This window comes from Gorilla gorilla, chromosome 20 (assembly GCF_029281585.2).
Source record: "Gorilla gorilla gorilla isolate KB3781 chromosome 20, NHGRI_mGorGor1-v2.1_pri, whole genome shotgun sequence".
Classification (NCBI taxonomy): Eukaryota; Metazoa; Chordata; class Mammalia; order Primates; family Hominidae; genus Gorilla; species Gorilla gorilla.
The window spans coordinates 23,831,392-23,849,676 of record NC_073244.2 but is presented as its reverse complement, the minus strand read 5'-3'; the positions used below and the strand labels follow the sequence as shown (position 1 = coordinate 23,849,676).

The window sequence follows — 18,285 nt, the reverse complement described above, 5'->3', positions numbered from 1 at the left end:
ACAGAGCAAGACCCTGTCTCAAAAAAAAAAAAGAAAAGAAAAGAAAAGAAAAAGAAAAAAAAGAAAGAAAGATCCTCGCTGTATGTCCATGTTCAAGCATTATCTTCCCATCCATCTGCCCTGAGCCACAGGCCTGGCAGGTGGCATGCGCATCCATTGAGCACCTACTGGATACCAAAGCACTTCACTGGCATCTCCTCCCTGGCCTCTCCTGGAGAGGCTGGCCCTGTTATTCCCCTTTGCAGATGAAGAAACAGGCTCAGAGAGTTTACTTGGTATCCTGGAGTCCCAGGAGCACTTTTTCTGGAAGTAGGAGCTTGTTTCCTGCAGGTGCCAAGACAGAGACCGACATTGTTTGTTGGCTGGGTCGGTCTCCCAGTTTTCAGCTGGCTCCAGTCTCACCTGTTGCTCACACACCCTCCATGGCTCCCATAGTCCCCTCGGTGGGGACACAGGCACTGGATGAAGCCCTGCTCGTCACCACAGAGACACCTGAACACAAAAACCAGTCCCTGGGGTCAGACCCAGGCCCTGCCCCCAGACCCAGACCCAGACCCAGGCCCTGCCCTCACTCCACCACGCAACTGTGCAACCTCAGTTTCCCCAGGTGGAGACCGGACCAACAATGATGGCCTCTGCCTCTTCAGGTCATAGTATAGATGAATACAGGCTGGCACGGCCTAGGCACTCAGTAACACACAGCAGAGGCACAGGGACTTAAGATGGAGTGTCCCAGGCAGCCACAGTTGGCTGGCACCCAGTTGGGAAGGGCCCAAGGGCTTTTAAAGCAGGGTGAAAAAAAAAGCCCACCTCCTTTCTGGGAAACTGAAACTGAAAGCCTAATTAATCCTCTGCCTGTAGGTGCCTCATGCAAGAGCTGCTGGTCAGAGCACTTCCTGGAACTTGCTATTGGTCAGGACGTTTCCTATGCTAATAAAGGGGTGGCCCGTAGAAGATTCCAGCACCCTCCTCTAACTCCAGGCCAGACTCCTTTCAGCTAAAGGGGAGATCTGGATGGCATCTACTTTGTATGACTATTGCAGAGTGCCCATGGATGCCATTTTGAAGAAAGACGGGGATAAGCGCTGTAAGCTTCTGCTGGGGATAGGAATTCTGGTGCTCCTGATCATCGTGATTCTGGGGGTGCCCTTGATTATCTTCACCATCAAGGCCAACAGCGAGGCCTGCCAGGACGGCCTCCGGGCAGTGATGGAGTGTCGCAATGTCACCCATCTCCTGCAACAAGAGCTGACCGAGGCCCAGAAGGGCTTTCAGGATGTGGAGGCCCAGGCCGCCACCTGCAACCACACTGTGGTAAGCTCCTCAACTCCTTTGGATGGCCTAGTACTAGCGGGTGGGAGGGACAAGAATCTCTCCCCAGAAATCTGACCCAGGGTGGGTCTCCAGGGGGATGCAGGGGAGGGCCTGAAACTGCTCCTGGGCCCCCACATCAAGGGACCTAGGTTCCCCTACCAGGGTTTGTGGGCCCCTAACCCAGTCCAGGGCACTGGTGTAGGGGCAGGGTGTTAAAACTCTCCAGATCCCCCAAATCGGGGACCTCAGTATCCCCCTGGGACTTAGGTGAATTTATAAATTCTTTCCAGGGCACTGGTGTCGGGGGCCTTGAAACTCCTCGTGGGCACCAGTCCTGGGGGAGTAGAAATCCCTATTCAGGGTTGAAGGGGGACCTCACCAGACCCTGAAAAAGGGGGCTTTTGAGATTTTCACTTCATCCCTAAGAAACTGAAATATTCACCTGGGTCCTGATATGGGGGACCTTGAAACTCTCACTGGGCATGTCACTTGGGCGGGGAAATCCCACTGCATTCTGGATTTGGTAAGGCCCTCTAACTTCTCTTGGGCCATTGCTCAGGCAGTCTGGAAATGTCTACTAAACTTTGGTTATCGATAGCCTCCAAGTTTCCACGCGGGGTGGCCTCAAAACTCCCATTCTGAGGACCCACATGCTTATGGGTGGCCCTGGGAGAGTGTGTGGTTGTGGCTGTTCTTTAAGGTCGGAGACCATGGTGCAGAGAGGGTTGGAAGAAAACCTGAAAGGGGTTTGCATTTAAGCCCCTCTGTCCCCAGGACCTAGGGAGGAGGCCCAGGTCCCAGGGGCAGCAGCCAAACTCCCCAGGCCAAAACCCCAGATTCTAACTCTTCTTAGATGGCCCTAATGGCTTCCCTGGATGCAGAGAAGGCCCAAGGACAAAAGAAAGTGGAGGAGCTTGAGGGTGAGAAAGGGAGAAGGGAGAGGGCCGGGGAGGGGTGAGTCAGGTATGGAAGAGGGGGTGGGGGCAGGGAGACCAGGGCTGGAGGTTGGGGTAAGGGGGAGGTTCTGTCCCAGAGTGGAGCAGGGCCCCAGCATGGCCACATGCTGACCCGCCCCTGATTCTGTCCTCCCACCCCACCAGGAGAGATCACTACATTAAACCATAAGCTTCAGGACGCGTCTGCGGAGGTGGAGCGACTGAGGTCAGAGATAGCCTTCCCCCGCTACCCTCCACCTGCCACACTCCTCTCACCCCCACATCCCTAGCCCAAGACCCAGGATCTCCTTTGCTCCCAAAATCCCCATTGCCCCAAGGGATAAAGTTTGAGTCCCACAAAAGGATAACTTAGCCCCTAGGGTCACAGAGCCATGGGTGGCCGCTGTCCATTCCCTCCCCAGTGACTTGGATTGGGGCGGTGCGGGGGGGAACTCCCGGGGGCGATGGGCTTACAGGGAGGGCGGCAGGAGGCAGGACGAGCAGATGCCTGATTTGCCCCCATCTGTACTGCAGAAGAGAAAACCAGGTCTTAAGCGTGAGAATCGCAGACACGAAGTACTACCCCAGCTCCCAGGACTCCAGCTCCGCTGCGGCGCCCCAGCTCCTGTTTGTGCTGCTGGGCCTCAGCGCTCTGCTGCAGTGAGATCCCAGGAAGCTGGTCAGTGAGGAGGGGGCGGCCCCAGGAGGGGGCGGCCCCGGGAGGGAGAAGAAAGCTGGGGAAGGCAGGCGGGGAAGCAGCGGCTCCGAAGTCTAGAGAGAGAGGCTGCAGGGGAAGGGACTGGGCGCAGAGGTGAGGGGCCTTGGGGAAGGAGGGAGAATCCAGTGAGAAGGATGCCCCGGATCGGGGGCGGACTGATAGCTGTATGGGGCGGGGCTATCATTGGGGGCGGGTCTATCGATGGAGGGGAGGGGCTTATGGATGGGTGGGGCGGGTCTAGCGATGGGGGCGGGGCTTGGGGCCGGGCTTGGAGCGGGGCCAGTGTCTGCTGCCTCCAGTCTGCCCTGAGTCCCTCTTCTGGTCCTTTAGGCACATCTTGGAAGGTCCGTCGTGCTCAGCTTTTCGCTTGAACATTCCCTTGATCTCATCAGTTCTGAGCGGGTCATGGGGCAACACGGTTAGCGGGGAGAGCACGGGATAGCCGGAGAAGGGCCTCTGGAGCATGTCTGGAGGCGCCATGGGGCAGTCCTGGGTGTGGGGACACAGTCGGGTTGACCCAGGGCTGTCTCCCTCCAGAGCCTCCCTCCAGACAATGAGTCCCCCTTCTTGTCTCCCACCCTGAGATTGGGCATGGGGTGCGGTGGGTGGGGCATGTGCTGCCTGTTGTTATGGGGTTTTTTTTGCGGGGGGGGTGCTTTTTTCTGGGGTCTTTGAGCTCCAAAAAATAAACACTTCCTTTGAGGGAGAGCACACCTTACTCTCGAGTTCCTGGAGTATCATTGTTTTAGTCCCCAAGCGTTGGGGCCGCCCCTGCAGGTGAGAGTGGACACCCCGTTGACGATGACACCTCCCTTCCCTGCTCCAGGACGTTTTCAGGAGCCCACGGAGTTCGGGGAGGCACCATCCCAGTTCCTCCCAGCCCTTGTCTCTGCTGGGATCAACATAAGAACCGTGCACCCTCATCAGGGCTCACCGTTTCCCAGGTGTTGTATTCTCATCTCCTCCCTAGAGCCTCTCCTGATTCCTGGGGATCCAGTGAGGAAACTGAGGCTGTAACTGAGAGTAACCTTGTCTTGCTTCCCTTCCCGCCTGCAGCAAATGCTGGGCTGGGATTTAAACTGGGATCTGTACACACACACAGGCCATGCATTGTCAGAATGTTTCCCCCTCCTTCATCACCCAGACTCTCTCTCTCTTTTTTTTTTTTTTTTTTTTTTGTTTTTGAGACGGAGTTTTGCTCTTGTTTCCCAGGCTGGAGTGCGATGGCGCAGTCTCGGCTCACCGCAACCTCCGCCTCCCGGGTTCAAGCGATTCTCCTGCCTCAGCCTCCCAAGCAGCTGGGACTACAGGCATGCGCCACCACGCCCGGCTAATTTTGTATTGTTGGTAGAGACGGGGTTTCTCCATGTTGGTCAGGCTAGTCTCGAACTCCGGACCCCAGGTGATCTGCCTGCCTCGGCCTCCCAAAGTGCTGGGATTACAGGCATGAGCCACCACCCCCGGCTCTTTTTTTTTTTTTTTTTTTTTTTTGAGACAGAGTTTTGCTCTGTCGCCCAGGCTGGAGTAGAGTGGCACGATCTTGGCTCGCTGCAACTTCTGCCTTCTAGGTTCAAGTGATTCTCCTGCCTCAGCCTCCCGAGTAGCTGAGATTACAGTACTACACCACCACACCTGGCTAATTTTTGTATTTTTAGTGGAGACAGGGGTTTCATCATGTTGGCCAGGCTGGCCTCAAACTCCTGACCTCAAGGGATCTACCCACCTTGGGCTCCTAAAGTGCTGGGATTACAGGCATGAGCCATCACACCCGGCCTGATTCCCCAAACTCTTATTCATTCTGCAGTACCCAGCTCTGGGAACCACTCCCCCAGAGAGTCTCTCTGCTTCTCCACAATTGAGGGCTGCAATCCCGACGGACCCTTCACCTACCTTATTCGATCCTCGAAGACACCATAGTCCCTTCCTTCTCTGTTATCTTACTTCCTCCAAGTTCTCCCGGAATCCCGGCCATTGTCTCTGCAACTCCACCTCCTGTTTGTGGTAATGGGGCCAGGAGTCCCTTGTCCCAGATTTCTATACTGTCCTAAGGTCCCACAGTCCCCGGCCCAGATGGTCAATGGGATTTAAAAAAAAAAAAAAAAAACCCCTCTGGCCAGGCACAGTGGCTCACGCCTGTAATCCCAGCACTTTGGGAGGCCAAGGTTGGTGGATCACAAGGTCAAGAGATCCAGACCATCCTGGCTAACACGGTGAAACCCTGTCTCTACTAAAAATACAAAAAATTAGCCTGGCGTGGTGGCATGCACCTGTAGTCCCCAGTTACTCAGGAGGCTGAGGCACGAGAATCGCTTGAACCCGAGAGGCGGATGTTGCAGTGAGCCGAGATCCCGCCACTGCACTCCTGCCTGGGCGATAGAGCGAGACTCTGTCTCAAAAAAAAAAAAAAAAATATTAGCGGGGGGTGGTGGGTCATGCCTATAGTCCCAGCTACACAGGAGGCTGAGGCAGGAAAATTGCTTGAACCCAGGAGGTGGAGGTTGCAGTGAGCTGAGATCACGCCACTGCACTCTACCCTGGGCGACAGAGCAAGAGTCTGTCTCAACAATGAATAAATAAATAAAACCAGGCCTCCACTTCCATGGTTCCTACTGCTGTCCCAGGGAAGGGTCCCCAAATACCTCCCCTGCCACAGACCTCCCTGGCCCTCTTGCACCCTCACTTCCCCTTGCTCACCACCTCCACCTTTACTGATCCCAATTTCCTTTTTGCCTCAAGGCCTTTGCCCAAGCTCTGCCTGCTGCCTGGAGCACCCGTTCCTCACTCCCAAGGTCTAGGGCAGGGTCTCAGCCTCAGCAGCATTGGTGGTTTGGGCTGGATGGTTCTCTGGGTGGGGACCATCCTGTGCATTGTAGGATTTTGTTTTTGATTTTGTTTTTGGGGTTTTTTTTGTTTTTTTGTTTGTTTGTTTGTTTGAGATGGAGTCTCACTCTGTCTCCCAGGCTGGAGTGCAGTGGCGCGATTTCAGCTCACTGCAAACTCCACCTCCCGGGTTCAAGTGATTATCCTGCCTCAGCCTCCCGAGTAGCTGGGATTACAGGCACCCGCCATCATGTCCGGCTAATTTTTGTATTTTTAGTAGAAACGGTGTTTCACCATGTTGTTCAGGCTGGTCTTGAACTCCTGACCTGAAGAAATCCACCCGCCTCGGCCTCCCAAAGTGCTGGAATTACAGACATGAGCCACGGCGCCCAGCTGCATTGTAGGATATTAAACGGCATCCCTGGCCCCCACCCATAGATGCAAGTAACACCCTCCCAAGTTGTGACAATTAAAAACGTTTCCAGGCTGGGCATGGTGGCTCATGCCTGTAATACCAGCACTTTGGGAGGTCGAAGGGGGAGGATTGCTTCAGCCCAGGAGGTCAAGACCAGCCTGGGCAACATAGGGAGACCTCCATCTCCACAAAAAATTTAATAATTAGCTGGGCATGGTGGCACACGCCTGTAGTCACAGTTACTTGGCAGGCTGAGGCAGGAGGATCGCTTGAGCCTGGGATGTCAAGGCTGCAGTGAGCCAAGATGATGCAGCTGCACTCCAGCCTGGGCAACAGAGCCAGACTCTGTCTCAAAAGAAAAAAAAAGTCTCTATATGTTGCTAAGTGTCCCCAGGAGCAGGGTGGGCCCTCACTTCTGTGGCCCTGACTTGCAAAAAAGCTAAAGCCGCTTTGCAACTACTAAGCTATTTCATCCCCACCAACAGCCCCGGTGACGCCTAGGGTAATTACTGGACATTTTCCAGGGGTTTTTGTTTTTTTTGTGGTTTGTTTGTTTGTTTTTTGAGATGGAGTCTTGCTCTGTTGCCCAGGCTGGAGTGCAATGGTGCGATCTCAGCTCATTGCAACCTCCACCTCCTGGATTCAAGTGATTCTCCTGCCTCAGCCTCCCAAGTAGCTGGGATTACAGGCATGCACCACCACACCCGGCTAATTTTTATATTTTTTAGTAGCGAAGGGGTTTCACCATGTTGGCCAGGCTGGTCTCGAACTCCTGACCTCAGGTGATCCACCCACTTCAGCCTCCCAATGTGCTGGGATTACAGGCGTGAGCCACCATGCCTGGCCTTATTCAGGGTTTTTTTTTTTTTGAGACGGAGTCTCGCTCTGTCACCCAGGCTGGAGTACAATGGCACAATCTTGGCTCACTGCAACCTCCGCCTCCCGGGTTCAGGCCATTCTCCTGCCTCAGCCTCCCGAGTAGCTGGGACTACAGGCGCCCACCACCACGCCGGGCTAATTTTTTTTGTATTTTTAGTAGAGACGGGGTGTCACCGTGTTAGCCAGGATGGTCTCGATCTCCTGACCTTGTGATCCGCCCGCCTCAGCCTCCCAAAGTGCTGGGATTACAGGCGTGAGCCACCATGCCTGGCCTTGTTCAGGGTTTCAAAGCTGGTTGGGCAATTAACCCTCCACATTCTGTGGATTTCCTTTTGCCCAGGAAACAAACGCTCCCCACGTGACCTCCTCCACTCACCACTCCCGACTTGGGCCGTGGAAAGGTCCCCAGACTATGCTGCTGTTCCGCCCACCCCCACCCCTACTCACACTCCCTCCCCCATTCTCCCCCCACAACCCCCACCCCCATCCTGCCTGGGCTATATTTTGCTGATAAGATTAGACCAATATCGTGGATTCAAATCCCAATCCCCCCACACAATGGCCTGGGTGTAAATTTCCCTACTTCCTAAAATGTCCCCTCTTCCCTCCCGATTTTGTCCTTTTCCTGAGAGACCTGACTCCAAGCCTGTGACCCACCCAGGGGTTGAGAAGCTGACGGCTGTGGGGTTCTGCAGACCCCAGTGGGAATTTGGCAGTGACCAGCCGCTGCTGAGTGTCCCTGCTCTGGGACTCGACCTCTCTGAGCTCTGATTTCTTTCCTTTCCTTTCTTTTTTTTTTTTTTTTTTGAGACAGGGCCTCTCTCTGTCACCCAGGCTTAAGTGCAGTGGTGCGACCTTGGATCACTGCAGCGTCAATCCCCTGGGCTCCAGCAATCCTCACACCTCAGCCTCTTGAGTAGCTGGGACCACAGGCATGCACCACCATGCCCAGCAAATTTTTTTTTTTTTAATAATAAAGACAGGATCTCACTATGTTGGCCAGGTTGATCTTGAATGCTTGGCCTTAAGTAACCCTCCTGCCTTGGCCTCCCAAAGTGCCAGGATTACAAGCGTGAGTGAGCCACGTCCAGACACAGCTCATTTCTCTTTTTTTTTTTTTTTTTTTTTTGAGACAGAGTTTCACTCTTGTCACCCAGGCTAGAGTGCAATGGCATGATCTCGGCTCACTGCAACCTCCCCCTCTTGGGTTCAAGCAATTCTCTTGCCTCAGCCTCCCGAGTAGCTGGGATTACAGATACCCACCACCATGCCTGGCTAATTTTTTTTTTTCTTTTTGAGACAGAGTCTCACTTTGTCGCCCAGGCTGGTGTGCAGTGGCACGATCTCGGCTCAGCCTCCCGAGTAGCTGGGACTACAGATACCCGCCACCACGCCCAGCTAATTTTTGTATTTTTATTAGGGATGGGGTTTCCCCATGTTTGCCAGGCTGGTCTCAAACTCTTGACGTCGTGATCCACCCTCCTTGGCCTCCCAAAGTGCTGGGATTACAGGCATGAGCCATTGCGCTGGCCAATTTTTGTATTTTTAGTTAAGGTGGGGTTTCACCATGTTGGCCAGGCTGGTCACAAACTCCTGACCTCAGGTGATCCACCTGCCTCAGCCTCCCAAAGTTCTGGGATTACAGGCATGAGCCACCATGCCCGGCCCTAATTTTTTTAATATTTTGTAGAGATGGGGTCTCACCATGTTGCCCAGGCTGTTCTCAAACTCCTGGGCTCAAGTGATCCTCCCACCTCAGTCTCCCAAAGTGCTTGGGTTATAGACGTGAGCCACAATGCCAACCCTGGTTAAAAGAGTTTTTTCCAGGGCAAAGTGTGAGGGCAGAGTCTATCCAGGGCCACAGGGACACCAAAGAATGAGGATGAGTGCCTCTCATGCAGGGAAAAGTGTGGATCATTTGTTTGTTTGTTTGTTTGTTTGTTTATTTGAGACAGAGTCTTGCTCTTGTCACCCAGGCTGGAGTGCAATGGCATGATCTCGACTCACTGCAACCTCTGCCTCCCGGGTTCAAGCGATTCTCCGTCTCAGTCTCCCGAGTAGCTGGGATTACAGGTGCCCGCCATCACGCCCGGCTAATTTTTGTATTTTTGGTAGAGACAGGGTTTCGACATGTTGGTCAGGCTGGCCTCGAACTCCTGGCCTCGTGATCCGCCCGCCTCGGCCTCCCAAAGTGCTGGGATTACAGGCATGAGCCAGCTCGCCCGGCCTGGATCGTTTATAAAGCCACAAACAGAGGTGCTGAACAGAAATACATTTCCCATGCAAAGGTCAGAATACAGATAGGAGATTAGATTGGCTACTATTGACTGTGTCCTAAGGGGGTTGCTTACACATTCTATTATAAAGAGGTGACAGTCACAAGGGTCTCTATCTCCAACATTTAGTCTATACTTGAATGAAGACTAGGAAGTCTAGTTAATGTGGGATATCTCCACACAAGAAAGGCCAGGGGTTGGGAATGGGGTGGCTCGGTGGCTCACAGTGGTGGTAATCCCAGCATTCAGGGAGGCCCAAGTTGGGGCATCGCTGGAGGCCCAGGTGGGGGCATCGCTTGAGCCCAGGAGGTCAAGGCTGCAGTGAGCCGTGATGGCACCACTGTACTCCAGCCTGGGTGACAGAGTGAGACCTGGTCTCAAAAAAAAAAAAAAGAAAAGAAAAAATAAAGAGGCCAGGCGTGGTGGCTCACCCCTGTAATCCCAGCACTTTGGGAGGCCGAGGTGGGCAGATCACTTGGGGCCATGAGTTCGAGACAGCCTGGCCAACATAGTGAAATCCCATCTCTACTGAAAATATAAAAGTTAGCTAGGTGTGTTGGCAGGTGCCTGTAATCCCAGCTACTTGGGATGCTGAGGCAGGAGAATCTCTTGAACCCAGAAGGCAGAGGTTGTAGTGGGCTGAGATCGTGACATCGCACTCCAGCCTTGGCAACAGAGCAAGACGCCATCTCAAAAAAAAAAAAAAATTAGCTAGGAGTGGTGGCAGGTGCCTGCAATCCCAGCTACTCAGGAGGCTGAGGCAGGAGAACTGCTTGAACCCAGGAGGCAGAGGTTGCAGTGAGCCAACATTGCACTCCAGCCTGGGCGACAGAGCAAGACTCCATCTCAAAAAAAAAAAAAAAAGAATGAATGAATAAATGAATACAAGAAAAGAAAGAAAGGTTGATTCAGTTTCCAGGGCTTAACTATTACCCCTTGACATAATAAATCTGGAAGGTCCTAAAATTTTATTTTATTTTTTACACGCCTAAATTCTGGACCCGCCAAAAAAGAAAACAATTACTTCTGAGTTTTCATTAACTGAACTCATATCACAGGCAGAAAGACTAAAGTCTATCAACATACCTGAATAGACTTTTTTTTTGTTTTTTGAGACATGGTCTCGCTCTGTTGCCCAGGCTGGAGTGCAGTGGTGCGATCTCAGCTCACTGCAGCCTCCACTTCCTGGACTCAGGCGATCCTTCTGCCTCAGCCTCCTGAGTAGCTGGTACTACAGGTGCACACCACCACATCAGGCTCATTTTATTTTTTTTGTAGCGATGGGGTCTCACTGTGTTACCCAGGCTGGTCTGAAACACCCAGGCTCAAGTGATCCTCCCACCTCTGCCTCATTTCTCCTATTTATCTTCCTTTTGTGAGTTGATTTTTCAAGGAACCCTCAGAGGGTGAAGGGGAAGATCACCCAGTTTGATGGGAAAGGCGGGGGTGGGGGGGAGAATCAGTCACACGCATAAATATATAATTACTTTTTTTTTTTTTTGAGACAGAGTTTCATTCTGTCACCCAGGCTGGAATGCAGTGGCAAGATCTCTGCTCACTGCAACCTCCACCTCCCGAGTTCCAGAGATTCTCCTGCCTCACCCTCCTGAGTAGCTGGGATTAAAGGCGCCAGCCACCACACCTGGCTAATTTTTTTTTTTTTTTTTTAAGACAGAGTCTTGCTCTTGTCGCCCAGGCTGGAGTGCAATGGCATGATTTCAGCTCACTGCAACCTCCCCCTCCTGGGTTGAACCCATTCTCCTGCCTCAGCCTCCCAAGTAGCTGGGATTACAGGCGCCCACCACCACGCCCGACTAATTTTTGTATTTTTAAAAGAGATGAGGTTTCATCATGTTGGCCAGGCTGGTCTCGAACTCCTGACTTCAGGTGATCCACCCGCCTCGGCATCCCAAAGTGCTGGGATTACAGACGTGACCCATTGCGCCCGGCCTACCATTATCTTTTTAATGTTAGGGCCCTAGGAGCTGATCAAAAGGAGGTAGTGTTGAAGAGGGGGACTTTCTGTAGGAGGGGACCTGTTAGCAGAGCAGCAATTAGCCAGGCAGAGGAGAAGCTGTAAAGGCCCTGCGATGGGAATGCGCTTGGTGGAAGAGCCTTGGGGAGGCCACAGGAAGGAGTGAAAAGAAAATGACCTTAAAGGTGTGATCAGGTCCTTGTAGGTGTAAGGAGGGAGAGAAGGGGCAGGGGGAGATAGAGAAGGAGAAACAGGAGGAGGAGGGAGGGGGGAGGGGGGGAGGAGGGGGAGGAGGGGGAGGAGGGGGAGTAGGAGGAAGGAAGGGGAGGGGAGAACGGGTTGTATTCTAAGAGGGAAGGGGAGCCAGAGCCCAATTGTAATCACGTTGTAAGATCGCCCTCTGGCGGCCCAGTGTCGAGCAGGCGGGAAGACGGGGCCGGTCCACCCTGTTGTCTACCCTCCGGTCCTCTTCACAGCCGGCGTGGTAGCCTAAACTCTGCCAACCGTAAGTCAGTGGAGTATCCTCCCATCTCCCAATGCGGTTACCCCGTCAACAGAATGGGAACCACAGGCCGGATGCGGTGGCTCATGCCTTTAATCCCAGCACTTTGGGATACCAAGGCGGGAGGATCGCTTGAGCCCAGGAGTTCAAGACCAGCCTGGGCAACATAGCGAGACCCTGTCTCAAAAAAACAATCAAACAAAAAAAATTAAAATTAGCCGGGCGCAGGGGCTCACGCCTGTAATCTCAGCACTTTGGGAAGCCGAGGTGGGCAGATCATTTGAGGTCAGGAGTTCGAGACCATCCTGGCCAACATGGTGAAACCCCGTCTCTACTAAAAATATAAAAATTAGCTGGGCGTGATGGCAGTCGCCTGTAATCCCAGCTACTCAGGAGGCTGAGGCAGGAGAATCGCTTCAACCAGAGACGGAGGTTTCAGTGAGCCAAGATTGTGCCATTGCACTCCAGCTTGGGCGACACATACACACAAAATTAAGATTAAAAAATATTGGAAACGACATATCCCTAAATGATAGCCAAGCACTTCGTTTGCAGATGCGGTCTTTGGCGCTTCCTACAGATGTGCCAGCTTGATTCCTACCAAGCCCTACCAAGCAGGAGTTAATACTCTCCCCATTTCACAAAGGGGGAAATTGAGGCACAGAGGGCAGCACGTGGGATGCAGGAACCCAGAACCCCTAGTCCTTTCTTGGGCTCGACGGGATGGACCAGCCCCTGGAGGGGGTCCAACCCCTCCCAACGGACTGGGAAGCCACGGCCAGGCTGGGCGGAACCGTAGGTGTCCCTGGCGCCCCAAGGTGCCAATTAAATATTCGTGGCCGTCTGGGGCCAGAGCTGTGGACCGCGGCATGGCCGAGCCGGGGCCGGAGCCCGGGCGTGCCTGGCGGGTGCTCGCCCTGTGCGGGGTGGCCGTGTTCCTGGCTGCGGCAGCAGCCGGCGGGGCCCTGGTAGCCTGGAATCTGGCCGCCTCAGCTGCTCGGGGACCTCGCTGCCCGGAGCCAGGGGCCAATGCCACGGCGCCGCCCGGGGACCCGCCGCCTGGGGTCGACGAGCTGCGGCGCCGGCTGGCAGAGGCTGCCGAGCGGGAGGAGGCCCTAGCCAGGCAGCTGGACCAGGCGGAAAGTATCCGGCACGAGTTGGAGAAGGCATTAAAGGCCTGTGAAGGCCGCCAGGTAGGTGGGCCGGGTAGAGGGGGAGCTCGGGAATCCAGAATGTTGAGATAAGAGACGGCCTGCCCACACAACCCCAGGGTTCCCTCCCTGTGCCTCGGTTTCCCCAGTTCCTCGAATTGAGAAGGTATTGAGAATAGCGCCCTAATGCCTTCCAACCCTTAGATGTCAGCTCACCATGGAGTCTACCTTCTGATCAGAAAGGTGGATCACCTGAGGTCAGGAGTTCGAGACCAGCCTGGCCAATATGGTGAAACCCTGTCTCTACTAAAAATACAAAAATTAGCCTGGCATGATGGTGAACGCCTGTAATCCCAGCTCCTCAGGAGGCTAACGCAGGAGAATCGCTTGAACCCGGAAGGTGGAGGTTGCAGTGAGCTGAGATCGCGCCACTGCACTCCAGCCTGGGTGACACAGCGAGACTCCATCTGAAAAAAAAAAAAAAAAGTCTCACTGTCCTTTGCTATTTGCCAGATAAATGGTGTCTGGAGAAACCCCAGACCACCGGAGGCCCTCCTCCATGTGCCAACTCAGCCCCACTCCAGCCAGTTTCCAGCAGCCCTATTTTGAGAGAGGGACATACATGTCACCTGTAATTAGGAGGCTAAAGTTGGCCTCTTGGGGGAGGTACCTGCTAGGTCCTCCTTTTCCTCTGACTAACCCTTCAGACTTTTTCTTAACCCTTTCCAGCCCTGAGCCTGCCAAAAGAACTGTCCTCAAAATCCCAGCCATTTCCATTTATGGAGTGACTACTGTATACCTCTGTGCACACCCCCCATTCCACCCCAACCTCCCAGCCCAGCCGAGGTAGTGCAGCATCTGAATATTAAAAATCAAAATGGGGCCGGGAGCAGTGGCTCACGCCTGTAATCCTAGCACTTTTGGAAGCCAGGGCGAGTGTATCAGTTGAGGTCAAGAGTTTGAGACCAGCCTGGCCAACGTGGTGAAAACCCGTCTCTATAAAAATACAAAAATTAGCCAGGTGTGATGGCGCATGCTTGTAATCCCAGGCAGAGGTTGCAGTGAGCTGAGATCCCACCACTGCACTCCCGCCTGGGCGACAGAGCAAGACCCCATCTCAAAATAAATAAATAAATCCAAATAAACCCCTACCCCTTTTCTGCCCCCTGGACCAAGAGAAGGGACTAGGGCAGTCGAGGTTAAGAGGAGCCTACTCCAAGTACAGGTTCTGGCTCTGCCCCCTTGCTGTAAGATGCACTGAGGAAGCCGAACCAGTCGTTTTGCAGAATGTCCCACAGAGGCAACCGACACATACCCCAAAAATTCAATCACTGTCAACCATCAAATTGCCCTGTGTTGGTTTTTGTTGTTGCTGGGTTTGTTTTGTTTTGAGACGGAGTCATGCTCTTTTGTCCAGGCTGGAGTGCAGTGGCACAATAGCTCACTGCAACCTCCACCTCCCAGGTTCAAGCGATTCTCCTGTCTCAGCCTCCTGAGGAGCTGGGATTACAGGCGCCCACCACCACACACTGCTATTTTTTTTTTTTAAGTAGAGATGGGTTTTCACCATGTTGGCCAGGCTAGTCTCGAACTCCTGGCCTGAAGTGATCCGCCTGCCTCGGTCTCCCAAAGTGCTGAGAATACAGGCGTGAGCCACGACGCCCGGCTGTGTTGGTTTGAAATCCCATCAGCTAGTCCCAGATGGAGCTGAAAGTGGAACTTGAATCTGACCGCAGAGCTCAGCACTCTCCACTTTCTGGTGGCTTAGGGTTGGTGGTGTTGGACCTGGGCAGAGATCTCCCTCCAAGCAGGCAGCTGTCACCACTCGGTGCCCCAGGCTTCAGAAGCCTGTATTTTACAACTACAAGGCCCCAAAAGACATTCCACACAAAGCTCAGGACACAGGGTCGCAGGTGGCTTCTCACTGTCCCCAAAAGGGCCAGGCCGAATCACTCCTCCTCTCCTCTGCCTACACCCCCTCCCACTTCCCCTCCACTCCTCAGAGCCGGCTTCAGACCCAACTAACGGCACTGAAGATTGAGATGGACGAAGCCAAGGCACAGGGGACCCAGATGGGGGCCGAGAACGGGGCGCTGACAGGTGCGTTGGGGTGTAAGGGAGTGGGCAGGGATAGAAGTGGGAGGAGCCTAGGTGAATCCTAGTTATCCAAACAATCACAGTTGCAAACGTAATGCAAATAACACCGATATAAACGCAAAAACTTAAGAAAAGAATGCAGAGGCCATGCAAATGTCACAAAAACAACGCAAATGCCACAAAACTTGTAAACGACTCACAAAAGCAATGCAAACCTATGAAAAGCTATGCAAACCTATGAAAAGCTATGCAAATGGCACGTGGAAGCCATGCAATGGTACACACAAATTTAATTCAAATAAAGGAAAGCGTGCAAACGGCATGCAGACTATCAACTTGGATTCCGGCGTGCGTGGGGCGGGTGGGCGCGGGGGTCTCCAGCCTGACCCGGCTCCCTACGCCCCCAGAGGCCCTGGCGCGCTGGGAGGCGGCGGCCACGGAGTCTGCGCGGCGGCTGGACGAGGCTCTGCGGCGCGCAGGCGTGGCGGAGGCCGAGGGCTAAGCCTGCGCGGCCCGGGAGGCGGCGCTGCGCGAACGCCTGTGAGTGAGGGGCTGGCCCGAGGGCGGGGTCGGATGGACGGGGAGGGCGCGACCAATGCTTGCGCAGGGCTGCATTCTTTCGGCCAATCATTACTTTGGGCGTGGAATTGTGGGCGGGGCATTGTCGATTTAATAGGGGGATCCTGGAATTGGAACCTAAGTATGGAGAAGGGAGTGGACTCTCTTGGGATTCCAGGCTGGGGCGGGCATTCTAGAAACTTAGGTCCCCAGGATCCAGCGTCGGTGGGAGCCCCGAGAGGGACGGGGAACGGAAGAGAAGGGAGCAAGGAAAAGGGAGTATCGAGGGAGAGGCTGGTGGTATGGGGACAGAGCTTCTGGGGATGTAGCTGGGAGTCTCTAGGGAGGCGTCCCGGGAATGGCTGGGGGTCGAGAACGGATGCCGGATCCTGGGGAGCGGGAAACCCTGGGAGATGGGGATCTCTGGGGATGGAGTTCCCAGCAAAGGGACGCTCTGGCGGATGAGGGCTGGCGATGTCTGGGGACAGGGGTCCAGAGGCTGACAGCCCCCTTCCCCCTTCCCGGCAGTAACGCCCTGGAAGCCGAGATGAGCCCACAGCGCAGAGTGCCCCGGCCGCGTCCCCGCTCGGGGTCCCGACCCCGGCCCAGCCCTCGCTCGCGCTCTCGCTCCGGACCCTCCGGGGGCTGCCGGCGGCCAGCGCGGCGCGCACGAGGGTGAGTCGGCCCCCTGCCGGAAGGGGGCGTCGGCCTGGAGGACACATATGGGGGGGGGGGGTCTGCGGGGACGTGTATAGAGGCACCCCCACGCTGGATGCGACACTCAGCTTTAGACCCTGGAGACGTCCTGAACGGAAACTGCACAGAAAGGTGCCTCAGCCCTCTCTCCCCCACCATGTAAAGTGCTTATTCTACAGACAGGGAAACTGAGGCCCAAGTGATCATGCAGTGAGCTAGTGCTTAGCTGGGATTTGAAGTCCCCTCTAACAACAATGTTGCCGTCATCCCACAGATATGAGGACTGGAGGTCTAGCCCTGGCTCAGGAATAACCGGAAAGGGTCACTTTCCCTCTTTGGGTTTCAGTTTACCCTGTCTGTAAAATGGGTGATTGGACTCATGATAGGGAGCTGATTTGACAACAAAAGCTGACAAAGGTGGCACAATAGGAAAACCGCAAATCCCTAACCCTGTGAGAAGGGTACAAAACTGCCAGATGGAATTTAAACAAAAAGAACCAAGTAATGTGTTTGTTTTGGTTTGGTTTTGAGATGAAGTTTTGCTCTTGTCGCCCAGGCTGGAGTGCAGCGGCACAATTTGGGCTCACTGCAACCTTCACCTCCCAGGTTCAAGCAATTCTCCTGCCTCAGCCTCCCAGGTAGCTGGGATTACAGGCCCCCACCACTACGCCCAGCTAATTTTTGTATTTTTAGTAGAGACGGGGTTACACCATGTTGGCCAGGCTGGTCTCGAACTCCGGAGCTTAGGTGATCCGCCCACCCGGCCTCCCAAAGTGCTGGGATTACAGGTGTGAGCCACTGCTCCCAGCCCATGTTTTTAACCTACACTGCAACAAAGGTGACTTATGCCTGAGACAGAGCAATGGTTCAATATTGCCAAGTCTGTTAATTGCTATACTAATAGATCAAATAAGGAAATGTATAAATTGTGGGGGAAAAAACACATCAAAATCAGTGCCAAGGTGAGGTCCACTGTCAAGTAGTTTTTTTTCTGGGAGTACTAGCCAATGCAATTACACAAGAAGAATAAAAGCTACAACTAAAAGGAAGAGAATCTATAGGTTGAATCACAAGAAAGAGCTGTTTATATGGGTCAAAAATCATTGAAATATGGACAATTTTATATTGCTCAATTTCACATGAATGTATTAGTGGGTTTTCTTGTTTTTCTAACCTTTAAACATTTTTAGCTTGTTATCTAAATTTAACCTTTATATTTGGCATAACTTCAGACTTACAGAAAATTTGGTGGATTAATCTCCAACTCCTTAACAACACAAAGGTTATGGGCACCAGTTCTCCATGCAGTTGAAAATTCACACATAACTTTGACTCCTCCAAACTCAAGGCTGGCCAGGTGTGGTGGCTCACGCCTGTAATCCCAACATTTTGGGAGGCCACAGCAAGAAGATCACTTGAGCCCAGGAGTTCAAGACCAGCCTGGGCTCCATAGCAAGAACCTGTCTCTACAAATAATATCAATAATTAGCTGAACATGGTGACATGCATCTGTAGCCCCAGCTACTTGGGAGGCTGAGGCGGGAGGATCACTTGAGCCCAGGACGTCAAGTTTGCAGTGAGCCATGATCACACCACTGCACTTCAGTCCTCCGAGTGACAGAGCAAGACCCGGTCTCAAAAATTAAACATGAAAAATTAAAGCTATAAAAAAAAATTAAGAAAATCATGCTGGGCACAGTGGTTCATGCCTGTAAGCCCAATACTTTGGGAGGCTAAGGCGGGAGGATCTCTTGAGCCCTGAAGTTCAAGACCAGTCTGGGCAACACAGGGAGACCCTGTCTCTACAAATAATTGTTTCCAAATTCTTTGGGAGGCTGAGGCGGGTGGATCACTTGAGCTCAGGTGTTTGAGACCAGCCTGAGCTGGTGAAACCCATTCTCTACCAAAAATACAAAATATTAGCTGGGCATGGTGGCGTGCACCTGTGG

General features: G+C 53.4%; 2 protein-coding genes across 3 annotated transcripts; both read left to right on the top strand.

Annotated features, from left to right (window-relative positions):
* The first annotated feature begins 853 nt into the window (after positions 1 to 853).
* BST2 (bone marrow stromal cell antigen 2) lies at positions 854 to 3,685 on the top strand. 2 transcript variants are annotated; one of them, XM_019014326.3, is made up of 5 exons: positions 854 to 1,314; positions 2,168 to 2,234; positions 2,415 to 2,475; positions 2,784 to 2,928; positions 3,298 to 3,685. In XM_019014326.3, exons 1-4 carry the CDS (start codon positions 1,015 to 1,017, stop codon positions 2,911 to 2,913), a joined length of 558 nt encoding a protein of 185 aa, XP_018869871.2. In that variant the 5' UTR covers positions 854 to 1,014; the 3' UTR covers positions 2,914 to 2,928; positions 3,298 to 3,685.
* A 9,018-nt stretch (positions 3,686 to 12,703) lies between these two features.
* On the top strand, positions 12,704 to 17,689 carry CCDC194 (coiled-coil domain containing 194). The gene is given in 5 exon segments (XM_055372099.1): positions 12,704 to 13,027; positions 14,989 to 15,085; positions 15,490 to 15,622; positions 16,169 to 16,315; positions 17,569 to 17,689. Coding segments are annotated over 5 exon segments (726 nt in total). The 3' UTR covers positions 17,594 to 17,689.
* Positions 17,690 to 18,285: the final 596 nt, after the last annotated feature.